This window comes from Scyliorhinus canicula, chromosome 2 (genome assembly GCF_902713615.1).
Source record: "Scyliorhinus canicula chromosome 2, sScyCan1.1, whole genome shotgun sequence".
NCBI lineage: Eukaryota > Metazoa > Chordata > Chondrichthyes > Carcharhiniformes > Scyliorhinidae > Scyliorhinus > Scyliorhinus canicula.
Genome location: NC_052147.1, coordinates 280,708,380 through 280,730,637, shown reverse-complemented (window position 1 = coordinate 280,730,637; position 22,258 = coordinate 280,708,380). Strand labels below are relative to the sequence as shown.

Below are 22,258 nucleotides of genomic sequence, written 5' to 3'. Positions count from 1 at the left end.
ACTCCCCCTAGTGGTCGGATAACACTACTGCGCTTACAATGGTATTGGTAAATACAGTGTGAATTACTAAGTTACATTCACCACAGGGGGAAACGGCACTTGCTGCGACTTAAGACACGGGCAGCAGAGCTTTGGATGATCTTAAGTTTATTGAGGGTAGAATATCGGAGGGGAGCCTGGTGTGAGTTGGGACATTCGAGACCAGAGAGAAGGGAGGTGGGAATGAGGGTGTCAGCAGTTGAGGCCGGGGGTGAAGTAATGGGGAAATAAATAGTTAATGGCGTGAATCTGATTGGAAACCCAGTTTGGGATTAAATACGTCGCAAAGTTTGTGAATGGCCATTTGTCTGTTGCATTGCAACTGAGGGGGCCAGTGAGACCTATCAATGGGACAGGGGTGCCACCTAGTGGCTTGGTTAGGAGGTGGCAACTGGGATTTATTTCAGTATCTTGTCATCATTGCTAAACTTGAAACGATTATAAATTACTTCATTGATTTGTCCAGGCCTTCCCCAACCCAAATCCTTTGATTCAAAGACTCGCACAGTACAATGGGTGGCTATTCAGCCCATCGTCCCGGTGCTGGCCCCTTTGAAAGAACAAAACCAATTAATCCCAACCACCACCATTCCAAATAGGATTTTTGCCCCCCTTTTTGCACACACCCTGCTAATTCCCTTTCAAAACTTCCTGTTGAATCTGCCTCCCTCGTCCACTCGGGCAGCGCATTCCAGATTGAAAAATTATAATTCCCCTCTTCTCTCTGGCTCTTTTGTTGATCGTTGTGTCCTCTGCTAACTCCTCCTGCCAGCGGAAGCGGAGTCTCTCTGACTGCTCCGTCAAACCCGCCTTGGTTTTGAATGCCCCTCTCAGTCCCTCAAGCTTCCTTTGTGTGGAGGGGAACAACCCTGGCCTCTCCAGACTCCCTCCCTGTCACGGTCATCCTGGATGTGGGAGGGGGGGGGGGGGGGGGGGGGAGTCAGGACAGGTTGTCCCTGCACCTATTGGAGTTTAGTGCATTGAGAGATGGACAGGGTCGAGTGTGAAAGGTTGTTTCCCCTTGTGGGAGGGACTAGAATCGGGGGACACCGGTTAAAAATAATGGGCGGGATTCTCCCACCGGGCGGCTAAGTGTCGACGCCGGCGTAAAAACGGGAATGTTTTACTTCGGCGTCCGTTCCGAGACCCGATTCTCCGGGCCACAGTGGGGTAGCACGCCGCCGCTCCAGCTGCCGATCCGGGCGTGATCCCGGTGCCGCGGAGTCCACACATGCGCAGTTGGGCCGGTGCCAATTAGCACATGCGCAGTTGGGCCGGTGCCAATTAGCACATGCGCAGTTGGGCCGGTGCCAATTAGCACATGCGCAGTTGGGCCGGTGCCAATTAGCACATGCGCAGTTGGGCCGGTGCCAATTAGCACATGCGCAGTTGGGCCGGTGCCAATTAGCACATGCGCAGTTGGGCCAGTGCCAATTAGCACATGCGCAGTTGGGCCGGTGCCAATTAGCACATGTGCAGTGGCCGTCTTCCCCGTGGCGATCCCAACGCCAAACGGCGCAGGGTTACAGGAGCCGGCGCGGAGGAAAGGAGTCCCCCCGACAGAGAGGCCGGCCCGTCAATCGGTGGGCCCCGATCGCGGGCCAGGCCACTACGGAGGCTGCCCCCGGGAACGGACCCCCCCCTCCGAATCCCCCTCCCCACACATGCACCCCGGACCCTTCAACACCGAGGTCCCACCGGCTCAGAGGAACGGCGCCGGCGGGACTCGGCTTTTTGATGACGGCCTCTCGAACCATCCGGGCCGGAGAATCGGCACGCGGGCCGTGCCAGAGAATCGGCACGCCAGCCTGTGCCGGAGAATCAGCGCGCCAGCCCGTGCCGGCGCAGGCCAGAGAGTCGGCGCATATCCCGACCGGCGGCCTGCCGAACTCGTCGGTGCCAATGGCACCGATTCCCGGCATCGGGGTGGCCCGCCGGCGATTCTCTCCCTCCCCCTCCGCCCCCCCCACCACCACTGCCCAGGAGCTGGTCACCCACCTCCCCCCTCCCCCTCTGCCCCCCCCCCCCCCCCCCACTACCACTGCCCAGGAGCTGGTCACCCATCTCCCCCCTCCCCCTCTGCCCCCCCCCCCCCACTACCACTGCCCAGGAGCTGGTTACCCCCCTCCCCCTCCGGAGATCATGCCAGGAGTGCGAGAATGGGGATGAGAAAATATCAGCCATGATTGAATGGAGAGGAGACCCGATGGGCCGAGTGGCCTAATTCTGCTTCTATGTCTTTTGGTCTTATGGTGTGGGGGGGGGGGGGGGGGGGGGGCGGGCCTCAAGGACTCCTTCATTGGTAAGTTGGGGGGGGGGGGGGGGTCCAAAGGTCACGGTGGGAGATCTGGAGATCGAGCGTCGTTTAAAAATGGTACCCCGATCTCTCTTGCGCTTGCAAGCGGATCTCATTCGTTCAGGAAATGGAACTCAGTGGGGACCTTCCTCGCCGAGGCCCAGAATAACGGGGTCGTTCTCCGCGCTGCCAGTGCCGGCAAACACCCGGCTAAACGCGCCCAACACGGCACTCTGTGTCATTTCAGTTACATTGCACCCATAATAACTGGTCAGGCCAGGACAGAGGGAGGGGGTCAGTGATTCATTTTACCCATTGGAATAGGAGCAAAATCTTCTGAACCCCCCCCCCCCCCCCCCCCCGCCCCAGCACAGGAAAACTGAATATCCATGAATAGTGACTAACGGAACCTTTAATTTGAACATCTTTAAGAGCATAATGAGGGGTTGAATGTGTCCTCTGGTACAGAGCATGGAGTTCAGCATAGCCTCCTAAAGCAGTGAATAACAAGCAGAGAGTAACACACACCATGCTGTTTCAGGTCAAAGACATTCCATAAGTTATATTTTGATATTTTCCTTTGGTATCAGTTTTGTATTCCTGTCTGTGAATCATCTCTTGGATGGAGACCAATATGAATATTAAGCAATGTGCTGTAATTAACTGAGTGTATTTTACTATACAGGACAATAACAGGAGTAAAATCCTTCCCATTCACTCCCATTGTACACAATCCCAATGGACCCAAACCCCTCCCATTCACTCCCATTGTACGGAATCCCAATGGACCCAAACCCCTTCCCATTCACTCCCATTGTACACAATCCCAATGGACCCAAACCCCTTCCCATTCACTCCCATTGTACAGAATCCCAATGGACCCAAACCCCTTCCCATTCACTCCCATTGTACGGAATCCCAATGGACCCAAACCCCTTCCCATTCACTCCCACTGTACCCAATCCCAATGGACCCAAACCCCTTCCCATTCACTCCCATTGTACACAATCCCAATGGACCCAAACCCCTTCCCATTCACTCCCATTGTACACAATCCCAATGGACCCAAACCCCTTCCCATTCACTCCCATTGTACACAATCCCAATGGACCCAAACCCCTTCCCATTCACTCCCATTGTACGGAATCACAATGGACCCAATCCCTTCCCATTCACTCCCATTGTACGGAATCCCAATGGACCCAAACCCCTTCCCATTCACTCCCATTGTACACAATCCCAATGGACCCAAACCCCTTCCCATTCACTCCCATTGTACGGAATCCCAATGGACCCAAATCCCTTCCCATTCACTCCCATTGTACACAATCCCAATGGACCCAAACCCCTTCCCATTCACTCCCTTTGTACACAATCCCAATGGACCCAAACCCCTTCCCATTCACTCCCATTGTCCACAATCCCAATGGACCCAAACCCCTTCCCATTCACTCCCATTGTACGGAATCCCAATGGACCCAAATCCCTTCCCATTCACTCCCATTGTACGGAATCCCAATGGACCCAAATCCCTTCCCATTCACTCCCTTTGTACGGAATCCCAATGGACCCAAATCCCTTCCCATTCACTCCCTTTGTACGGAATCCCAATGGATCCAAACTCCTTCCCATTTATTCCCATTGTACGGAATCCCAATGGATCCAAACTCCTTCCCATTTATTCCCATTGTACGGAATCCCAATGGATCCAAACTCCTTCCTCATCCCTGCCATGAGATGATCATAGAACATACATTGCAGAAGGAGACCAATCGGCCCATCGTGTCTGCACCGACCCACATAAGCCCTCACTTCCACCCTATCCCCGTAACCCAATAACCCCTCCCACCCTTTTTGGATACTAAGGGCAATTTATCACGGCCAATCCACCTAACCTGCACATCTTTGGACTGTGGGAGGAAACCGGAGCACCCGGAGGAAACCCACGCGCACACGGGGAGGACGTGCAGACTCCGCACAGACAGTGACCCAGCGGGGAATCGAACCTGGGACCCTGGAGCTGTGAAGCCACAGTGCTAACCACTGTGCTACCGTGCTGCCCCAAATTCCCGCTTATTCTATGTGTTTGCCAACACCCTGAGCCAATTGTGGACAATCCAGGTGCACCAAACCCATTCAACATCTTTTTTGTGTAATGCTGAAGGTCAACCCATTCAATCCCAAATCCACTGTTCCAGATGAACGGACTCCTCTGTCATTTATTCCACTGGGGAAAATCCCAGTGGATCAACACCTTTCCTGTTCTGTTGGATCCAATCGAAAGGGACCAACCCAGGCAGCAACATAAACTCCAGCTCTTGATCATCGAGTTACTGCTGCTCACTTTGGAACATCGAGTGAATCATTAAGCGATGATTAAACAGCTATCCGAGTGAGACCTGCAAATTGCTTGTCTCTTCCGCAAACCTTCATCTCAGTGTGATTCACGCCTGCGAGACGGCCTGGTGAGAATTTCTCTCCATCTCTTTCTCGTCTTTCTTTTTAATCTTTCTCTCTCTCTCGTTTTTTCGCAGAGGAATGCGTTCCACTCGCTGCCGAAACCAGCCAGGCACAGTGACACCTTCCGTTTCCTGCTCCTGACATTTATCGCCGTAGCGTGCATCGCCGGCATTCTCATTGCCGGAGCGGTCATCTTCTGCCTCCGTCAAAATGCCAAACAGCGTCAGAAGGAGAAACTGGCCGGCCTGGGGCCTGAGGGAGGAACTGACTCCTTGCTCGAATATCAGGTACACACGTCCGTCCAAAGTCTGGTACACCACCCTCCAACATCAGGTAGACACACCCTGCAATATCGGGTACACACACCCTGCAATATCGGGTACACCACCCTCCAAACTCAGGTACACACACCCTGCAATATCAGGAACACACACCCTGCAATATCGGGTACACACACCCTGCAATATCAGGTACACACACCCTGCAATATCGGGTACAGCACTGTCCAATATCGGGTACACACACCCTCCAATATCGGGTACACACACCCTGCAATATCGGGTACACACACCCTGCAATATCAGGTACACACACCCTCCAATATCGGGTACACACACCCTCCAATATCGGGTACACACACCCTCCAATATCGGGTACACACACCCTGCAATATCGGGTACAGCACCCTCCAATATCGGGTACACACACCCTCCAATATCGGGTACACACACACTGCAATATCAGGTACACACACCCTCCAATATCGGGTACACACACCCTCCAATATCGGGTACACACACCCTCCAATATCGGGTACACACACCCTGCAATATCGGGTACAGCACCCTCCAATATCAGGTACACACACCCTCCAATATCAGGTACACACACCCTGCAATATCAAGTACACACACCCTGCAATATCAGGTACACACACCCTGCAATATCAGGTACACACACCCTGCAATTTAAGGTACACACACCCTCCAATATCAGGTGCACACACCCTGCAATATCAGGTACACAAACCCTGCAATATCAGGTACACACACCTTGCAATATCGGGTACACACACCCTGCAATATCGGGTACACACACCCTCCAAACTCAGGTACACACACCCTGCAATATCAGGTACACAAACCCTGCAATATCAGGTACACACACCCTCCAATATCAGGTACACACACCCTACAATATCAGGTACACACACCCTGCAATATCGGGTACACCACCCTCCAATATCAGGTACACACACCCTCCAATATCGGGTACAGCACTGTCCAATATCAGGTACACACACACTGCAATATCGGGTACAGCACTGTCCAATATCAGGTACACACACCCTCCAAACTCAGGTACACACACCCTGCAATATCAGGTACACAAACCCTGCAATATCAGGTACACACACCCTGCAATATCAGGTACACACACCCTGCAATATTGGGTACACACACCCTGCAATATCGGGTACAGCACCCTCCAATATCGGGTACACACACCCTCCAAACTCAGGTACACACACCCTGCAATATCCGATACACACACCCTCCAAACTCAGGTACACACACCCTGCAATATCCGATACACACACCCTCCAAACTCAGGTACACACACCCTGCAATATCAGGTACACACACCCTACAATATCAGGTACACACACCCTGCAATATCGGGTACACACACCCTGCAATATCAGGTACACACACCCTGCAATATCAGGTACACACACCCTCCAATATCAGGTACACACACCCTGCAATATCAGGTACACACACCCTGCAATATCGGGTACACACACCCTGCAATATCAGGTACACACACCCTGCAATATCAGGTACACACACCTTGCAATATCGGGTACAGCACTGTCCAATATCGGGTACACACACCCTCCAATATCGGGTACACACACCCTGCAATATCAGGTACACACGCCCTCCAATATCAGGTACACACACCCTCCAACATCAGGTACACACACCCTCCAATATCAGGTACACACACCCTGCAATATCAGGTACACACGTCCATAAGACCATAAGACATAGGAGTGGAAGTAAGGCCATTTGGCCCATCGAGTCCACTCCGCCATTCAATCATGGCTGATGGGCATTTCAACTCCACCTACCAGCATTCTCCCCGTAGCCCTTAATTCCTCGCGACATCAAGAATTTATCTATCTCTGCCTTGAAGCCATTTAGCGTCCCGGCCTCCACTGCACTCCGCGGCAATGAATTCCACAGGCCCACCACTCTCTGGCTGAAGAAATGTCTCCGCATTCTGTTCTGAATTTACCCCCTCTAATTCTAAGTCTGTGCCCACGGGTCCTCGTCTCCTCGCCTAACGGAAACAGTTTCTTTGCGTCCACCCTTTCTAAGCCATGTATTATCTTGTAAGTTTCTATTAGATCTCCCCTTAACCTTCTAAACTCCAATGAATACGATCCCAGGATCCTCAGCCGTTCATCATATGTTAGACCCGCCATTCCAGGGATCATCCGTGTGAATCTCCGCTGGACCCAGTCCTGCAGTATCAGGTAGACACACCCTGCAATATCGGGTACACCACCCTGCAATATCAGGTACACACACCCTGCAATATCAGGTACACACACCCTGCAATATCAGGTACACACACCCTGCAATATCAGGGACACACACCCTGCAATATCAGGTACACACACCCTGCAATATCAGGGACACACACCCTGCAATATCAGGTACACACACCCTGCAATATCAGGTACACACACCCTCCAATATCAGGGACACACACCCTGCAATATCAGGTACACACACCCTCCAATATCAGGGACACACACCCTGCAGTATCAGGTACACACACCTTGCAATATCAGGTACACACACCCTGCAATATCAGGTACACACACCCTGCAAAATCAGGTACACACACCCTCCAATATCAGGGACACACACCCTGCAATCTCGAGTACACACACCCTCCAATATCAGGTACACACACCCTGCAATATTGGGTACACACACCCTCCAATATCAGGTACACACACCCTGCAATATCGGGTACACACACCCTGCAATATTGGGTACACACACCCTCCAATATCAGGTACACACACCCTCCAATATAAGGTACACACACCCTGCAATATCGGGTACACACACCCTCCAATATCAGGTACACACACCCTCCAATATCAGGTACACACACCCTCCAATATCAGGCACACACACCCTCCAACATCAGGTACACACACCCTCCAATATCAGGTACACACACCCTGCAATATCAGGTACACACCCTGCAATATCGGGTACACACACCCTGCAATATCAGGTACACACACCCTCCAATATCGGGTACACACACCCTCCAATATCGGGTACACACACCCTCCAATATCGGGTACACACACCCTGCAATATCGGGTACAGCACCCTCCAATATCGGGTACACACACCCTCCAATATCGGGTACACACACACTGCAATATCAGGTACACACACCCTCTAATATCGGGTACACACACCCTCCAATATCGGGTACACACACCCTCCAATATCGGGTACACACACCCTGCAATATCGGGTACAGCACCCTCCAATATCAGGTACACACACCCTCCAATATCAGGTACACACACCCTGCAATATCAAGTACACACACCCTGCAATATCAGGTACACACACCCTGCAATATCAGGTACACACACCCTGCAATTTAAGGTACACACACCCTCCAATATCAGGTGCACACACCCTGCAATATCAGGTACACAAACCCTGCAATATCAGGTACACACACCTTGCAATATCGGGTACACACACCCTGCAATATCGGGTACACACACCCTCCAAACTCAGGTACACACACCCTGCAATATCAGGTACACAAACCCTGCAATATCAGGTACACACACCCTCCAATATCAGGTACACACACCCTACAATATCAGGTACACACACCCTGCAATATCGGGTACACCACCCTCCAATATCAGGTACACACACCCTCCAATATCGGGTACAGCACTGTCCAATATCAGGTACACACACACTGCAATATCGGGTACAGCACTGTCCAATATCAGGTACACACACCCTCCAAACTCAGGTACACACACCCTGCAATATCAGGTACACAAACCCTGCAATATCAGGTACACACACCCTGCAATATCAGGTACACACACCCTGCAATATTGGGTACACACACCCTGCAATATCGGGTACAGCACCCTCCAATATCGGGTACACACACCCTCCAAACTCAGGTACACACACCCTGCAATATCCGATACACACACCCTCCAAACTCAGGTACACACACCCTGCAATATCCGATACACACACCCTCCAAACTCAGGTACACACACCCTGCAATATCAGGTACACACACCCTACAATATCAGGTACACACACCCTGCAATATCGGGTACACACACCCTGCAATATCAGGTACACACACCCTGCAATATCAGGTACACACACCCTCCAATATCAGGTACACACACCCTGCAATATCAGGTACACACACCCTGCAATATCGGGTACACACACCCTGCAATATCAGGTACACACACCCTGCAATATCAGGTACACACACCTTGCAATATCGGGTACAGCACTGTCCAATATCGGGTACACACACCCTCCAATATCGGGTACACACACCCTGCAATATCAGGTACACACGCCCTCCAATATCAGGTACACACACCCTCCAACATCAGGTACACACACCCTCCAATATCAGGTACACACACCCTGCAATATCAGGTACACACGTCCATAAGACCATAAGACATAGGAGTGGAAGTAAGGCCATTTGGCCCATCGAGTCCACTCCGCCATTCAATCATGGCTGATGGGCATTTCAACTCCACCTACCAGCATTCTCCCCGTAGCCCTTAATTCCTCGCGACATCAAGAATTTATCTATCTCTGCCTTGAAGCCATTTAGCGTCCCGGCCTCCACTGCACTCCGCGGCAATGAATTCCACAGGCCCACCACTCTCTGGCTGAAGAAATGTCTCCGCATTTCTGTTCTGAATTTACCCCCTCTAATTCTAAGTCTGTGCCCACGGGTCCTCGTCTCCTCGCCTAACGGAAACAGTTTCTTTGCGTCCACCCTTTCTAAGCCATGTATTATCTTGTAAGTTTCTATTAGATCTCCCCTTAACCTTCTAAACTCCAATGAATACGATCCCAGGATCCTCAGCCGTTCATCATATGTTAGACCCGCCATTCCAGGGATCATCCGTGTGAATCTCCGCTGGACCCAGTCCTGCAGTATCAGGTAGACACACCCTGCAATATCGGGTACACCACCCTGCAATATCAGGTACACACACCCTGCAATATCAGGTACACACACCCTGCAATATCAGGTACACACACCCTGCAATATCAGGGACACACACCCTGCAATATCAGGTACACACACCCTGCAATATCAGGGACACACACCCTGCAATATCAGGTACACACACCCTGCAATATCAGGTACACACACCCTCCAATATCAGGGACACACACCCTGCAATATCAGGTACACACACCCTCCAATATCAGGGACACACACCCTGCAGTATCAGGTACACACACCTTGCAATATCAGGTACACACACCCTGCAATATCAGGTACACACACCCTGCAAAATCAGGTACACACACCCTCCAATATCAGGGACACACACCCTGCAATCTCGAGTACACACACCCTCCAATATCAGGTACACACACCCTGCAATATTGGGTACACACACCCTCCAATATCAGGTACACACACCCTGCAATATCGGGTACACACACCCTGCAATATTGGGTACACACACCCTCCAATATCAGGTACACACACCCTCCAATATAAGGTACACACACCCTGCAATATCGGGTACACACACCCTCCAATATCAGGTACACACACCCTCCAATATCAGGTACACACACCCTCCAATATCAGGCACACACACCCTCCAACATCAGGTACACACACCCTCCAATATCAGGTACACACACCCTCCAATATCAGGTACACACCCTGCAATATCAGGTACACACACCCTCCAATATCAGGTACACACCCTGCAATATCGGGTACAGCACTGTCCAATATCAGGTACACACACCCTGCAAAATCAGGTAAGGGACAATGGTTGGCAGAGATGTAATATGTGATTAGTCGAACTATGTCCGACCCTCTCTGGTGGGTGGTTCCTGTCTGCCTCCTTCCTTTTCCACTCGCTGTGTGTCAGTCACAGCTTTCTGAGACAAGACTTTTCCGTCAGAGATTGCGGGATCCAGGTTTATAATGGGATTGGAGAATGTACACCTGATGGGCCTAAGCGTCCGAGCTCCCCAGTATCGCCTTAGGGAACTACCCCAAAGGTGCCTTTCGGATATTCGCAGCTAAGAGTTTTCATGGCAATTGCCCTGAAATGCAAAGTTTGCTCTGGGCAATTGCCTCCACTGGGAAACATGTGAAAATGTGATTTAAATCACAAACCTCAGATGGTTCCGGCAGGGTTACACAATTAAAACAACTTCTAACTTCTGGGAATTATTGTATGGATCCAGACCCCTCCCGTCCCGCCCCCCCCCACCCCCCCCCCCCCCCCCCCCCCACCCAGAACTCCCCCACTCCCTAGTGTCTCCCCCCAGCAACCCTGAATTATCCCCCCCCCCACCCACCCCCAAGGCCCAACACTCTTGCTCTCACCTCCCCATCAAGCGGCACGGTGACACAGTGGTTAGCACAGCTGCCTCACAGCACCAGGGTCCCAGGTTCAATTCCGGCCTCGGGTCACTGTCTGTGCGGAGTCTGCACTTTCTCCCCGTGTCTGCGTGGGTTTCCTCCGGGTGCTCCGGTTTCCTCCCACAGTCCAAAGATGGGCAGTTTAGGTGGATTGGCCATGATCAATTGCCCCTTAGTGTCCAAAACGTTAGGTGGGTTACTGGGATAGGGCGGAGATGTGGGCGTAAGTAGGGTGCTCTTTCCAAGGGCCGGTGCAGACTCGATGGGCCTCCAACCCCCAATCTCTGACTCCCCCTGACCTCCAACGCCTGCCCTCCGACCCCGCCAACCATCAATGCCTCCGCCCCTCAAACTCCAGTTCCTGTTAAATCCTATCCATTTATCTTAAACAATTACCCTCTCCCTGGCCTGTCAAGGACCTTTCAGTGGACCTTCAAACTTACCTGGTTTACAGCAGCTAGTGCCATGAAAAAGGAACATGTCCTCCTTCCCTTCGACGGAGTTACACTGCGAGGAAATTCCGTCCCCCTCCTTATGAAATATAATCACTGGATGGTTTTGTGGCCAGTCAGTCACCATCTCCAATAAACTTTTTTTAAAATTTTTGTATAAATTTAGAGTACCCAATTATTTTTTTTCCAATTAAGGGGCAATTTAGTGTGGCCAATCCACCTACCCTGCACATCTTTTTTGGGGTGAGACCCACGCAGACACGGGGAGAATGTGCAAACTCCACACGGACAGTGTCCCAGAGACGGGATGGAACCCGGGTCCTCGGCGCTGTGAGGCAGCAGTGCTAACCACTGCGCCGCCCTGCGACCCCCTCCTCCAACTAAACCTGAGCCAAGTTTAACAAGCAACCGACAATTTCCTTGCCAGGTATGGTACCGAGGCAGATAGAGCAAGAGACAATTGGGAATTCAGGAGTGTGGAGTAAAAACAATCTGTCTCCGGGGATCAGTGGGAACGTTTGGAAAATCCCAACAGCCTCAGAGAAGAGGAGAGGGATGAAGAGCGCAATGTTGCAAATATAGAACTGGAAATAGCTGAAAGGTAAAAAACATTCCAAGTTATGAAATGAAAATCGCTTATTGTCACAAGTAGACTTCAATGAAAAGCCCCTAGTCGCCACATTTCGGCACCTGTTCTGGGAGGCTAGTACGGGAATTGAACCGTGCTGCTGGCCTGCTTTCAAGGCCAGTGATTTAGCCCAGTGTGCTAAGGAGCAGAGGGGAATACATCTCATTATATAGTCCTTTCAAAGAGCCAGCACCATTAGCCAAAAAGGGTCCAGAGGAGGTTCACAGGAATGATCCCTGGAATGAAGAGCTTGTCGTATGAGGAACGGTTGAGGACTCTGGGTCTGGACTCGTTGGAGTTTAGAAGGATGAGGGAGGATCTTATTGAAACTTACAGGATACTGCGAGGCCTGGATAGAGCGGATGTGGAGAGGATGTTTCCACTTGTAGGAAAAACTAGAAGCAGAGGACACAATCTCAGCCTAAAGGGACGATCCTTTAAAACAGAGATGAGGAGGAATTTCTTCAGCCAGAGGGTGGTGAATCTGTGGAACTCTTTGCCGCAGAAGGCTGTGGAGGCCAAATCACTGAGTGTCTTTAAGACAGAGATAGATAGGTTCCTGATTAATAAGGGGATCAGGGGTTATGGGGAGAAGGCAGGAGAATGGGGATGAGAAAAATATCAGCCATGATTGAATGGTGGAGCAGACTCGATGGGCTGAGTGGTCTAATTCTGCTCCTATGTCTTATGGTCTTAAGATTCTGTCATTCGGGGGGCAGCACGGTGGCGCAGTGGTTAGCATTACTGCCTCACGGCACCGAGGTCCCACGTTTGATCCGAGCTCAGGGTCACTGTTCGTGTGGGGTTTGTTCATTCTCCCCATGTAAGATGTGCAGGGTAGGTGGATTAGTCATGCTAAATTGCCCCTTAATTGGGGGGAAAAAATGAATTGGGTACTTCAAATTTATAAAATAAAAAAAACAGATTCTATCATTCAAGAAAGGTTTCATGGGGTTGATGCTGAAGGATATAGCCGCAAACCTTCCTCTTGTGATTAAACATAGCATATAGGAACAGGTGGAGGCCATTCAGCCCGTCAAGTCTGCTCTGCCATCCAATACGATCATGGCCGATCAGACACTTCAATACCTTTTCCACCCACTATTCCCATAACCCTTTACTTATTGTTGATCAGAGATCTATCAACATACTCAGTGACTGAGCTTCCATAGGCCACCGTGTAAAGAAACTTCTCACCTCGGTTCGAAGTGGAATCGCCCTTATTTTGAAATTGTGCCCCCTTGTTCTAGACTCCCCAAATAAGGGAAGCATCTCACCTGCATCTCCCCGTTTATTCCTTTAAGTAGTTTTAGGTTTCAATGAGATCACCTCTCGTTCTTTGAAACTCTGGAGAATACAGGCCCCGTTTGCCCAATCTCTCTTTGCAAGACAGACCCGCCATCCCCGGAACAAGTCTGGGGAACCTTCGTTCCCCTCCCTCTCTGGCAATATTATCCTTTCTGAGGAAAGGGGACCAAATCTGCACCCCAGTTACGGTCTAAACCAGCTCTTATACCATTGAAGCAAGACCGCACTCCCAAGGGGCTGGATTAGCTCACTGGGCTAAATCGCTGGCTTTTAAAGCAGACCAAAGCAGGCCAGCAGCACGGTTCGATTCCCGTACCAGCCTCCCCGGACAGGCGCCGGGATGTGGCGACTAGGGGCTTTTCACAGTAATTTCATTGAAGCCTACTTGTGACAATAAGCGATATTCATTTCATTTCATTTCACTCCTCCTGTACTCAAATCCTCTGGCGATAAAGGCTAACATTCCATTAGCCTTTCTAACAGCCCGCTGCACCTGCATTAGCCTTCAATGACTTATGGACAAGGACACCCAGGTCCCTTTGTACATCTACACCTTATATTATGACACCCTGGACTAGTGCACGGTCAATTTCAGCCCCGGAGTCCCAACTTAAGTGAATTGACCAATGATTCAGATATACTTTCTGAAATCTCTGGCTCTTGACGCCTTCAATGACTTATAGGCACCAGATTTGTAAGTAAAACACCACAATTGTTTATTTGTAACAAGCATAGAGATAAGACATGCAATAATTATACTAGAATAACGGCAAACTACTCTACTACTCCCCCCTTTTACCATCCCGCTCTCTACCCAAACCCACACAAGACTGACACACACACAGGAAGGGAAAGGGGTCACTGGGACTACGGCGCTGAGGAGGGTTCGAAACCCGGCTCTGGGTCACTGTCCGTGTGGAGTTTGCACATTCTCCCCGTGTCTGCGTGGGTTTATAAAGAACAAAGAAAAGTACACCACAGGAACAGGCCCTTCGGCCCACCAAGCCCGTGCCGACCATGCTGCCCAACTAAACTACAATCTTCTACACTTCCTGGGTCCGTATCCCTCTATTCCCAAAGTGAGAGGGGGAAAGTTTAAGGGAGATGTGCGTGGAAAGTTTTTTATGCAGAGGGTGGTGGGTGCCTGGAACGCTTTGCCAGCGGAGGTGGTAGAGGCGGGCACGATAGCATCATTTAAGATGCATCTAGACAGATATATGAACAGGCGGGGAACAGAGGGAAGTAGACCTTGGAAAATAGGGGACAGGTTTAGATAAAGGATCTGGATCGGCGCAGGCTGGGAGGGCCGAAGGGCCTGTTCCTGTGCTGTAATTTTCTTTGTTCTTTGTTATTCATGTATTTGTCAAGATGCCCCTTAAATGTCACTATCGTACCTGCTTACACCACCTTCTCCTGCAGCGAGCTCCAGGCACCCACTACCCTCTGTGTAAAAAACTTGCCTCGTACATCTACTCTGAACCTTGCCCCTCGCACCTTAAACCTATGCCCCCTAGTAATTGACCCCTCTACCCTGGGGAAAAGCCTCTGACTATCCACTCTGTCTATGCACCTCATAATTTTGTCGACCTCTATCAAGACGCCCCTCAACCTCCGTCGTTCCAGTGAGAAGAAACCAAGTTTATCCAACCTCTCCTCAGAGCTAATGCCCTCCAGACCAGGCAACATCCTGGTAAATCTCTTCTGCACCCTCTCTAAAGCCTCCACATCCTTCTGGTAGTGTGGTGACCAGAATTGAACACTATACTCCAAGTGTGGCCTAACTAAGGTTCTATACAGCTGCAACATGACTTGCCAATTCTTATACTCAATGCCCCGGCCAATGAAGGCAAGCATGCCGTATGCCTTCCTGACAACCTTCTCCACCTGTGTTGACCCTTTCAGTGACCTGTGGACCTGTACACCTAGATCTCTCTGACTTTCAATACTCTTGAGGGTTCCACCATTCACTGTATATTCCCTACCTGCATTAGACCTTCCAAAATGCTTTACCTCACATTTGTCCGGATTAAACTCCATCTACCATCTCTTCGCCCAAGTCTCCAAACGATCTAAATCCTGCTGTATCCTCTGACAGTCCTCATCGCTATCCGCAATTCCACCAACCTTTGTGTCGTCTGCAAACTTACTATTCAGACCAGTTACATTTTCCTCCAAATCATTTATATATACTACGAACAGCAAAGGTCCCAGCACTGAACCCTGCGGAACACCACTAGTCACAGCCCTCCAATTAGAAATCCAAAGGGGTATACCTGTTCGAGAGGGGAACAACGACAGGGGATTCCTGCACTGACTGCCTGCCCTTCCTGGTGGTCACCCATTTCTCTGCCTGCACCTTGGGTGTGACCACATTTATATAACTGCTATCTATGATGCTTTCCGCCACCTGCATGCTCCTAAGTGCATCCAACTGCTGCTCCAACCGAACCATGCGGTCTGTGAGGAGCTCCAGTTGGGTGCACTTGCTGCAGATGAAGCCATCCGGGATGCTGGAAGCCTCCCAGACCTGCCACATCTCACAGTCAGAGCACTGCACCCCTCTAATTGACATTGCGTCAATTAATTAGTAAATTAAATTTAAAAAGTTACTGTTAACTATGTTTCCTAGCACTAGATTTCTACTATAAATGTGAAAGCTAAATACAGTACTCTCCGATCTCTGGCTTAGCTACCCCTCTAAATTATAATTAAGTAATAAGTAATTATGTTTAATTAGTTTAACAATGCTTAATTTTTAAATTTAGAGTAGCTTCCCAACCAGCCAATCAGGTCACAGCTTTACTGTGATGTCACTTCAGTCACCCCCCCCCACCCCTCACACAATTTGAAAAGTAATAAAAATAAATAAAAATCACTTACCTTCCCAGATTCTCAGATGCTCTCTGGTTCTCTCCCTGCAGATTAAAAGTTACAGGCCAGAAGAAAGAGAGAGAACAAAACAGTAGAGAAAAAGCACCTTCTCCCACTCTGCACCGAATTACCAAATTCCCTTTCCGGCTGTGTCTCACTCTGGCTGTGTCTCCTTCACTTGCGCAAAGCTTGCTGAGTGCGCTTTCTGTCTGTCTTTCATACAGTAAGAAGTCTTACAAACACTAGCTTTCGGAGCACTGCTCCTTCCTCAGGTGAACAGGCCTCAGCTAACCAGGGTGACTCACACTACTTAAGCGTCAAAGAGAAGAATACAATGTGCACCTTTGTGCCCCTAAACAGGCCTCAGGTGACTGACAGATAACTGCCTCTCAGCAATTAGAGCGGGGGCAGCTTCAGCCAATCAGACACTAATCTACACACTGCACTTTTAACTGAAAAACAGCAGAGTTAGACAAAGATGTGCAGGTTGGGCGGATTGGTCAGGCTGAATTGCCCCTTAATTGGAAAAAAAATAACGGGGTACTCTAAATTTATTTTTAAAAAAGGAAGCGAAAGGGGTAAAACGTTAGGGATTGCAGTCACAGACCTGGAAGCATATGCAACAGGAATCCAATCAGAATAATGACCTTGCTGCCAGAGAACTGAGCTATTCCATCCTGACTTGCATCAGTGGATATCTTGGTTGCTCTTTTCAGGTCGAAGGAAGCAAGAATCGGTGCGGTCATAAGCTGTTGTTTTAGACCTGTCCATTTGATTTGATGACTTTGTGTCCATTCAAAAGTGGTGGATTTTCTGATCAGGTTTCTTAATGCAGACGTTCTCGATGACAGGTTTGAGATAAGCTTCCCCCAAGGAATTACCAAAACCCAGCAACCCCAGAACAGCTTTCTTATCTTCTGGCGTTTTCACATTTTGAATTGCCGCTATTCTTGCGTTATCAGGTCTGACACTTTGAGAGGATGTGGTATCTCCCAGGAATTTCAATGAAGATTGTGCATACGTGATCTTTGCCTGGTTCAATTTCAATCCAAATTGATGGATTCTTTCAAAAACCTTTCTTAAACGATGGATGTGTTCTTCCTCAGTCGTGGACCAAATGATTATGTCACCGACATGCACCATTACACATTCAGTGCCCTCTGTCATCTGTTCCATTATCCTATGGAAAATCCCTGATGCGGATATTATTCATCCGGTTGAAGCAGGAGTGTCCAAATGGGATATTAAAAGTGCACAATAATCTGCTCGAGTCGTCAAGCTGCATCTGCCAAAATCCCTGCGAAGCGTCGAGTTTTGTGAAGATGCGAGCATGTGATTTCCAGAAGACCATAAGACATAGGAGCAGAATTAGGCCACTCGGCCCATCAAGCCTGCTCCGCCATTCAATCATGGCTGATATTTTCCCATCCCCATTCTCCTGCCTTCTCCCCATAACCCCTTATCCCCTTTCTTCACGCTTTGGGATGGGATAGTGTTCCCTACGAATATTTTTATTTAATTCTTTCGGATCTGTGCAGATTCGAAGATCTGCAGCTGGTTTTTTAACGCATACTAGTGAGCTGACCCAGTCAGTCGGTTGTGTGGCTCGAGATATGATACCTTGCGATTGCAGTCGATCAAGTTCTAGTTTTAACCTTTCTCGCAAAGGAGCAGGAACTCTCCGAGGCGGATCAATTACTGGTTTGGCATCTTTTCTTAGTACTGGAAAGGTAACGTGCCCATACCTTTAAATACATCAGGGAACTGTTGTAGGATAAGCTGGATTTCTTCCTCCATGTTTAATGTATCCTGAGTAGTCGTGTCGATCCTTTGAACAAGCTGCAAGTCTTTGCACGCCTGTGCACCTAACAGTGAAGATTTTTCATTTGTAATCCACGCCCACATGTTCTGGTCTTGCCCCAGACTTGTGGAGTACTGGACAGCCTTCTTCGAAGCTATGTCCAAAGTGGTGGGGGTGAGGGTGGAGCCATGCCTGATAGTGGCGGTCTTCGGGGTTTCAGACCAGCCAGATCTATTCCTGGGGAGGAGGGCGGACGCCCTTGCCTTTGCCTCCCTGATCGCCCGCCGTAGAATCCTGTTTGGCTGGCGGTCAGCAGCACCGCCCAGAGCTGCAGACTGGCTGTCCGACCTCTCGGAATCTCTCCAAATGGAGAAAATCAAATTCGCCATCCGAGGGTCGGACGACGGCTTCCACAGAACGTGGGAGCCATTCATGCAACTGTTCCGGGACCTGTTTGTGGCCAACGTACTAGAGGAAGAATAGTCGGGTGGCCAAGAATCAGGGGAAAATGGACGGGAATCGGGGGAAGGTAGCGCGGGGGGGGGGGGGGGGGGGGGGGGGGGGGAGGGGAGAGGGCTACGGGTTCGTTACGGGGGTTTGATGGCTAGCTAAGGCCCAAAACTAAACTGTAAATAAATGCCAATAAACATGTGCCTCGGCCATATTGGGGAATGTAAAATATGTATGCCGGCTAAAGGGGGGAGGCCATAGTTATTATTAGGAAGATGCTTACCTGTAAATATATATGTTAATTTTTGCGTGTTTTTTTCTCTCTCTCTGACAATTTGTAATTTGTTCAATATAAAACATGAAAACTGTAATGATTTCAAATCGTACTGTCTTCTTAATTTTTTTGTTTGCGCCTGTGAGATGGCGATCCCATTGAAGCGATCTGATTACCATTGTAGTCCTTCAGTCTACATGCAGCTGGAAGCATCTCATGTTCGCCACAAATCTTATTGAGATCCATGCTTGTCAGTAGATTGGCTGAAGTCCCTGTGTCAAGCTTGAACAATCTGGGAAAGTTGTTAACTTGCTCAACAGAATTCCATTCACTGCTGGAGTTGACCGTGTGACTGGTTGAGGAGTGCTTGTTGTAGCTTTAGGTTCCTCACTTCTTCCCATGAAAAACGTGGTTTCTAATGAGAAATTGTCCTCTTCTGACGAATAATTCTCTTCGATTTTCTTCTCCGCTGAATTCACACTTCAAACGTTGATGTTCCATTGTTTTGGTTTCGGAGTTTGAGATTGTGCTGGAGATCTGCAATGAAATGAAATGAAAATCGCTTATTGTCACGAGTAGGCTTCAATGAAGTTACTGTGAAAAGCCCCTAGTCGCCACATTCCGGCGCCTGTTCGGGGAGGCTGGTACCGGAATCGAACCGTGCTGCTGGCCTGCCTGGGTCCGCTTTAAAAGCCAGCTAGTTAGCCCAGTGAGCTAAATCAACATTGTGACGCATAGTGATTGAGTTTTCCGCACTTTAAACAGTGTTTGCCTTGAGCCGGACATTTCCCTTTTAAGCGGGCGTTGCCACATCGGTAACACGGCATGACGTTGTCTCTCTGACGCATGAGATACGTTCGCGCATGCGCAGACCTTTTCTTTTCCGTCTCACATTTTCTGGCGAAGTGTGCATGTGCTGGATTGGAGTGTGCGCGCGTCAGATGGTTGCCGTCCGAAACGTGCTTCTTTACTGCCTGAGGCACCATTTTAAAACTCTCGACCTCGTGGTGGACTTTCGCACCTTTATCGCGGAGATAAAATGCGATGTACTGATTTTTACTTTCTTCATGAGTTAAACATTTTTCTACAGCGATTTACAGCGTTAGATCTTGCTGTCCTAACAATGCCTCTCTTAGACTCTCATTACTTATGCCGTACACAATTTGATCATGGATCAACGAATCATGCAATGCTGCATAGCTACAGGATTATGCTAGTAATTTTAAATCGGTGACAAAGCTGGTAAATGATTCCCCATTTTTCTGCAAACGTTTGCCGAATCTGAATCTTCCAAAAATTTAATTCGTCTGAATTTTGCGATGGTCATCAAATTTGTTAACTATTGTATCGAATTAGCTTTTGTCCACCCCTTCAGAGTAGATTAAAAAATTATTAATTTCTATTGCATGCTGCCCTGCCATTGATGAAAGCAATGCCATCTTCCTAGCATCAGTAACAGGGGTTAAATCATGAGCCTCTAAACAAATCTGAAACTGTTGCTTGAACAATTTCCAATTGGAATTAAGATTACCGGTTGTCTTGAGTTGATGTGGAGCTTGTGCGTGTTCCATCAAGGTGATTTTTCTGCGAAGGATCCAAATGCTGTGCAGCTTCCCCAGTTGAATAGTCGGTATGAATTTTTTCTTTTTCTTGCTTTTTCTAATCTAACTAGTTTTTTAAAAAGTCAATCCCTGGTACCATGTTATGTCACGTTGTGCAATATCTTGTTGATCATTTGCTTTCAGCCAGAATGGTCATATGCGTGTTGTTGAGTAACACGCAAAGTCTTCAAATAAAGCAAATACTGTTTAAACAAGATTAAATATATATAATGATGATTTTTAAAAAAAAATTTAGATTACCCAATTATTTTTTCTATTAAGGGGCAATTTAGCGTGGCCAATCCACCTACTCTGCACATTTTTGGGTTGTGGGGGCGAAACCCACGCAGACACGGGGAGAATGTGCAAACTCCACACGGACAGTGACCCAGAGCCGGGATCGAACCTGGGACCTCAGCGCCGTGAGGCGGTTGTGCTAACCACTAGGCCACCGTGCTGCCCTTATATAATGATGATTAACTGCACATGCACACTAAGCTATGTCTCTCTAACTCTGTTCACTAGTCACTCCTAACACGAAGAGGCGGGAACTCTCTCCGAATTTATCTTTTATACCCAAACCTGGTGCTGCCATCTAGTGGTTAGCGAGCTGTTGCTTATTTATGTTAACCTTTTCCATACACTCAGATTTGCAGATCACTGCACTCCCTGGGCGGGATTCTCCCAACCCCGCGCTGGGCCGGAGAATCCCCGCGAATGGGCCCCGACGCCGGCCCGCGATTCTCCGCAGTGCAGAGAATCGGCACAATCGGCGTCGGCGTGGTTGGCCCGGGGCCGCTCTATGCGGCCGGCCCGCCACTTCTCCGGCCCGGATGGGCCGAGCGGCTGTAGGTAAAGAGCCGAGTCCCGCCGGCGCTGTTCTAACCTGTTCTGCGCCTCGCGCAGGACCTCGCCGTGTAAGGGTCGGGTGGTGGCCTGTGGGTGGGGAGGAGGGGTCTGACCCCGGGGTGGGGGGTGGGGGGGGGCCTCCGATGTGGCCTGGCCCGTGATCGGGACCCACCGATCGGTGGGCCGGCCTCTGTGGCTGGCGGCCTCCTTTCCTACGCGCCGGCCCCTGTAGCCCTGCGCCATGTTGCGTTGGGGCCAGCGCGTTGAAAGATGTCACTGCGCATGTCCTCGTTGGCGCCAGCGTAACTGCGCATGTCCGGAACCCGCGGCGCACAGTCCGCTCCGGGATCTGCAGCTGGTGTGGCGCGAACCGCTCCAGCACCGTTAGACGTGGGAGCAGCTGTTCATGCCGTTGGAAAATGCAACGGCGTTTACGACGGGGTGGACACGCTGCCGCGGGATTGGAGAATCCCGCCCCCTAGTCC

At 49.8% G+C, this 22,258-nt stretch overlaps 1 protein-coding gene across 1 annotated transcript in view; it reads left to right on the top strand.

Moving 5' to 3' along the window:
* The window catches only part of LOC119962331 (receptor-type tyrosine-protein phosphatase-like N), a 296,288-nt gene that overhangs the window by 219,687 nt on the left and 54,343 nt on the right, over positions 1-22,258 (top strand). The window contains exon 10 of the mRNA XM_038790310.1: positions 4,870-5,082. Within this exon, the coding sequence (XP_038646238.1) occupies positions 4,870-5,082 (213 nt within the window). The remainder of the gene's footprint in view (positions 1-4,869; positions 5,083-22,258) is intronic.